At 38.2% G+C, this 6,208-nt stretch overlaps 1 protein-coding gene across 2 annotated transcripts in view; it reads left to right on the forward strand.

The window, feature by feature from the left end:
- Positions 1–5,511, forward strand: part of arel1 (apoptosis resistant E3 ubiquitin protein ligase 1) — a 34,410-nt gene extending 28,899 nt beyond the window's left edge. For both annotated transcript variants that reach the window (XM_023352533.1, XM_023352534.1), the window contains exons 15-22: positions 14–123; positions 226–405; positions 669–791; positions 1,739–1,868; positions 1,973–2,031; positions 2,147–2,236; positions 2,328–2,503; positions 3,563–5,511. In XM_023352533.1, coding sequence (XP_023208301.1) covers positions 14–123; positions 226–405; positions 669–791; positions 1,739–1,868; positions 1,973–2,031; positions 2,147–2,236; positions 2,328–2,503; positions 3,563–3,665 — 971 coding nt within the window. In that variant the 3' untranslated portion in view covers positions 3,666–5,511. The remainder of the gene's footprint in view (positions 1–13; positions 124–225; positions 406–668; positions 792–1,738; positions 1,869–1,972; positions 2,032–2,146; positions 2,237–2,327; positions 2,504–3,562) is intronic.
- Positions 5,512–6,208: the final 697 nt, after the last annotated feature.

The following is a 6,208-nucleotide window of genomic DNA, read 5'->3' on the forward strand; positions in this document are numbered from 1 at the left end:
TTTGTTTCTTCAGCTCTTGACTGGGGTGGGCCTCGCAGGGAGTGGTTTGAGTTGATTTGTAAGGCCCTCTTTGACACGTCCAACCAGCTGTTTACTCGTTTCAGTGAAAATAACCAGGGCCTTGTGAGTTATTCCTTATAAATATTTCCATAATAAACCATTATATTTCAAATTGGGCAATATATTGCTATAGAAACTACAATGAGACCATCCTTCATTCTCCAGGTGCACCCAAATGCTGACAGGCCGGCCCACTTACGCCTGAAGATGTACGAGTTTGCTGGTCGAGTAGTCGGAAAATGTTTGTATGAATCCGCTCTGGGCGGAGCCTACAAGCAGCTGGTCCGAGCTCGCTTTACACGTTCCTTCCTGGCCCAGATCATTGGCCTTAGGATGAACTACAAGGTAGGAAGGTCGTTGTTTTCATTGTTTACACTGGTCTGTCATTAGAGGTGTCTCATCATTTAAACATCACAAAGCCAGGAGAAGTAATCTGGTTCTCGGGATTATTTATAGAAATCCAGTCAGCATGTTGTGGTTTTTATCTAACCTGCTATGGGTTTCTAAAACTCTTCCTAGCCTTTAAAATCTGTTTTTGAGAAGATCACAAGATTTGTTTGATTTAAAAATGCAAGTTTTCTGTGTTCTTGTTCTGTTTTTCCACTTAGTACTTCGAGACAGACGACCAGGAGTTCTACAAAACTAAGGTCTGCTTTATCCTAAACAATGACGTGAGTGAAATGGACCTTGTGTTTGCTGAGGAGAAGTACAAGTCAGGCCAGCTGGAAAAGGTGAGGCAACACTTTGGAAAGGAAGCCCCCTTCTAATCTTTGAAGCATTTCATCTAGGTACAGGCAATAAATTAAATAAAATTAACCAGATTGCTTGTTTGGCAATAATATTCTTTTGCTTACGAAGTGGAAAGTGGTGGGTTCATACATGCTTTTTCTTTATCTACAGTTTAAAAGCAGCTGCCAAATAAATTGAGCTTTAAAGTCCTGTGGCTGAATTGTAAACATCAAACTTAACTGGATTAGTTTCTGAAAACATCAGTTTTTCACCAACTCATAAATCTGAAGATGAGCATGCTGCCGTATTGGAAAAATGTGTTACGTAGATCTAAACAGAAGGAATTGAGTTGTTTCATGTTCCACATCATTTGTGTGAGAAGATGAAAGCTGTAGAATACACTGTTCTGCTCATTCACGGCAGGACACACTACTTTAAATGGGCCTTTGCTGCCTTGTTTTATTTATGTTACAAATTTAAATATCAACTGATCATATTGGGAATTAATGCTCTTAGTGTCCTATAAAGGTCACATAATTAACAACTTCATTAATTAGAAAGTAGGTCTATCAGCTTTAAAGTTTAAGCACTCAGCATTCAGAGGTGAGTGAAACTACTTTAGTGGAGAATTAGCTTCTGCATTGTATTACATGACATAAAGTAATGTTATTGGTTGTTGCAGGGATGCATATATGCTAATCAGGCATAACAGATATATTAAACAGGTTGTAAGCATTTTGTCATTAAAGTTTATGTGTTAGAAGCAAAAAATAAATAAAATGTTGAGCAGTGCACCGTCAGGTGTTTACTATAATCCATGCATTTCAAATGTCCTTTGGGTTATTTCACCAGGACATCATTCATGTGTAAACCGGCGCTGTGAACAGTAATGTGATCGGACTGTTACATCCAGCACAAGCTGATGTTCTTTATTGGATTCTGATTGCAGGTGGTGGAGCTGATTGCAGGAGGAGCCCAGATCGCTGTCACTAATGACAACAAGATTCATTACCTTAACCTGCTCGCTCAGTACAGACTAGCCAGCCAGGTGCGGGATGAGGTGGAACATTTCCTGAAAGGTAAGGTGATGTCTGCAGCCACACTCACTGTTTGCTCAAACCGCTTTCATTCAATCTTTCCAGTTACGCTTACATCTAGAGTATAACTTCCTTATTCATTGCAGGTTTAAATGAACTAGTTCCAGAGAATCTGTTGGCCATATTTGACGAGAATGAGTTGGAGGTAGGTGTGTTTTGTTTTGGGACACAATTCAAGATACAGCCTGACTTGTTGTACTTCAAGTAATCTTTAAAATGATCAGCAGATAATCATGTCTGTTTGCATGTACTCTCATCAGTTGTTGATGTGTGGAACGGGTAATATAAACGTGCAGGACTTCAAAGCCCATGCTGTGATTGTCGGAGGATCATGGCACTTCAGAGAGAAAGTATGTTAGCGAAGTTATCTCTCTGAATTGTGTTCTGCCAGTAGAGTCCTGTCACTTATTTCTTCCTGTTTCCTCTATTTTTACCCAACAGGTCATGAAGTGGTTCTGGGCAGTGGTGTCCAGTTTCACCCAGGAAGAGCTGGCTCGTCTGCTGCAGTTCACCACTGGCTCCTCCCAGCTTCCCCCTGGAGGATTCAACACACTCTGCCCCTCATTCCAGATCATTGCAGCCCCTACACACAGCACGTTGCCCACTGCACACACTTGGTAAGGAAAAATGCACAGTGCACCAGTGTATGTTTCATGAATGTCAGCAGTACTGTAGATGTACAGTATTTGCAGTGATCCATCTGCTAAAAGCTAAGCTTTCAGATAATGGATCCTGGAGAATGACCTTTTTGCTGCAGAGTTACTAATTTACGGTAATTGTCAGTTTCTTTTCAAATTTACATATTTGTGCCCAGTTCCTCTTGCATAGTACAGAAAGAATCTTCCTTTTTTTCTGGATTCTAAAGACTTTTTCCTTGGCTGCACAATATGCTAATGATGTATCATTATCTCATTACTGAATGCAGTGTACCTATTGCAGAAAACACCTTCACTGCAATAAATATTATTTACATCCCATGCACTTGGGCTCTCTAATACCTCTGAAGACACTTGTTTAATGCAGCAGAAAGTTTTAGAAAGTGAAAAAATGATAAGGTGGAAAAGTTAATAAGAAACTGTAACCTTGTTTATTATTAAGGTCATGACTACTTTTGCATCACAATTAACTCTGATAATGAATGTTTCTGAGGAGGGCGCTCTCCACTCACTAAAAATAAAAAGCACTCAAGGAGAGGTTTTTAATTTTTTTTTTTTTTTTAAAGATTTAATTTCTGAAAATAACAGAAATGTTCTCTGACTTCATACAAATTCAAAAAATGAATGTTATTTTGTGGTAGAAAACTGTTTTACTTCTCAAAGGCAACTATCAGACCAACAACAGCAGCTGTCTTTTCTCCTGTAATCACAGCAGGAGGCTGACCTGACTAAACAAAAAATAATAGCTAATCTACCTCCAGTAATTATTTGCATCATGGTGGATTAATAAGAACATTTATCATTTAGGAAATAATTAACCTGTCAAACATGTAAAGGAGCAGTATTATGTGCCAAACGCTTTAACAGCAAATGTTGTTAAAGCAACAAATGTTAACAAATGTTGTTAAAGTGTTTGGGTTGTAATTTTACAAAATCATGCATCATGAACAATCTTGTAAGACCTCTGATTTTTATGGTGTGATCACTGTAAACGTCATCTAAATCTGGCGTTGTGTCCAGTTTTAACCAGCTGTGCCTCCCTACCTACGACTCCTACGAGGAGCTGCACAAGATGCTGAAGCTGGCCATCAGCGAGGGCAGTGAAGGCTTCGGCATGCTCTGACTCCTCCATCACTGTGGCTCCACTCATTCACATGAAGACCAGCACTGCTCCACTGCCCCGGTTTCCTGCATTCATTACCATCCAACAGCCCCAACATCTCTGCGGTCCCAGTATGTCTCCGTCAGGAGGAGAGAGATGTTCAGGAAGTCCTGTTAAACTGAGGAAAAAAAACCGTGGCTTCAGTCATATGAAGTTATTACTGTATGTACATACAATTGAATTTAGAAATAGAAACTGGGGGGGGGAAACGGTGATATTGGAAATAGTTTTATTTCTGCTTCCCAGAGTTTGCTTAGCTTTATGCGCTTTGAAAGACATGATACAGGAACAAAGGCCTTGAGTTTTATTGTATAATAACTGCTTCTTTTGCATTTTGCAAATGGAAGTACACTTTAAGTGCAACAGCAGCCTCTACATGCTGTGGGTCATTCATCTGCAGCACTTTGGCCTTAATCGATCAGGGACTGATATGTGTTTTATGTAAATATATAAGCTCATTCTTTTAATTCAGAACCTGTACAGAGTAATGTGTGTATAGACATTTTCTTTTGATGTGTCAGTTAAGGAGAAGGGATTTAGTTGTTGCCGCATGTATGCTAGAATTGTATTTTTTTGTTTGTTTTATTTGCCTGCTGGATGTGAAGAAGGGGTTTTAAAGGAAGCCAAGTAGTTTCTATTTTCTGTTTTTACCTTTTTGAGTCTTGGGAAAGTAGTTTGTTGACCCATGTTTAATAACCTGCCTTATCCAGTCCCTTTGCCTCTGATTGTAACCAGACAGTTGCTCTGGTGAGGGAAACATATGTGATAGTAACAAAATATGAATGAAGGAAGTTTTTGTTCAATCCCTACATAAGACTTATTTTATTGTTTCTTTGTGAGTCACCGTCTTTCATGTGTTTACCTCAGGATGTCCTCTGACACCTATGCATTAACTGTTCTGCAAGTTTCCACCCTCACTTTAACACCTGTAGCCATGTATTTTTGGATTCTGGATAATTTGTTGGAAAGCTCTGTACTTTTTGGGGGTATATGTTGCTTTTTTTTTGTTAAGTTATTGTGAAACTATTTATTTTAATGCTTTGAGAGTTGTCGATACTCTGAGCCAGTGGACGTTATTGGTTTGATTTTTCTGTGCGTAGTTGTTGCTGTTACTCTGCTGTTAAAGAGTTTACATTATCATTAGTCATTTTGTAACAATATGCCTGTAGGGGTGTTTGTACTACATCAAGTCCACTGAGGATTTTTTTATTTCAATATTATTAATGTTGTGCATAATTCCCAAAAACAGACTAATGAAGTTTTACTCTCTGTTAGCTCTGAATTCAGTTTTTCTTCTGAGAGATTGAGCTTTTCAGATGGTAAAGACACACAGAGTAATTTTTTTTATTTTAATTTTTTTTAGCTGGCCTTTTGAAACAATAATTACAGATTTGGTCTTTGGGTTGTGCAATGTTTAGAACTGAGGTGAGAACTGAAATGTGAATATTTCATCAGGGCAACATTTCAGTATGAACACCAATGGCTGAAAACATTTCTCTGTACGGAAATGAGAGGTTTAAGCATTACTCGTGTCATATGAAGCTTCTGAACAACGGTGAACAAGATTTGCTTTGTTGTTTTTAATATTTTTGTTTATGGTTTTACTTTTCTAGTCAATGTAAAGCTTGAGTGGGCTTCTGGGTGAGATGGACTGAGCGTGACTTTTACTGATGTATATATTGTGAATTGGGGATGAACTACTTCTGTTTTTCCTTTTTTAAAGACAAGCCTCTGCGGATGAATGTTCAAAGATTGTCTGGACTGCTGGTCCCTCATGTATTGGAATAAAAATATTGGGATAAATTAATCTTTTGAGCATGTATTATAATCAGATTGGGTGTAAATAGTGAGGGTTCCTATTCAGTAAGGAAAATTATGGCATGGGAAAAGAAAAAGTAGTATTGAAAAGGTACAACACTTTTATTCTTTTTGTTCTGATCCATCTGTCATTTCATTTTTTAAATTTGTTCATCCATTCCTCTGTTCATTATCCATCAGTTCATCTATTACCTTTGATCCATCAACCAACTAACCTGCCAACCATGTATACATCTATTTGTCCATCACACATTTCAATTTTTGTACAAAGATTGTTGTCCGCAATTATCCATTTATTTCTCTCTTTATCTATTCATCCAGCCACCATCTGTCATCCCTCTATCCATCTACGCATCCACCTTTCCATCTGCCAGTTCATTTTTTATCTATCCATTTGTCCATTTTCTTCTTTTCTTACTTTTCAATCCTTGAGTCTGAAAAACTGAAGGAACCATAATAACATCAACTTGTGTATATTTTAACCACAAGGGGGCGCTGACTCTGCATGTTACACTACAGTAGGTCAACAGTAAATGACAAGAGCCTGTTCCCCTAAAGAGCTGTGTTTAATATTAACTCAGACTAATTCATATAAAATCCTTCCTTTTCACACATTTCCCTAAACTCTGATTTAAAAGCCGTGTTAACACCAGGCTTACTGAGGTCAACCTTTTCACACAGCCAAG

This window comes from Xiphophorus maculatus, chromosome 19, assembly GCF_002775205.1.
Source record: "Xiphophorus maculatus strain JP 163 A chromosome 19, X_maculatus-5.0-male, whole genome shotgun sequence".
NCBI classification, from domain to species: Eukaryota; Metazoa; Chordata; class Actinopteri; order Cyprinodontiformes; family Poeciliidae; genus Xiphophorus; species Xiphophorus maculatus.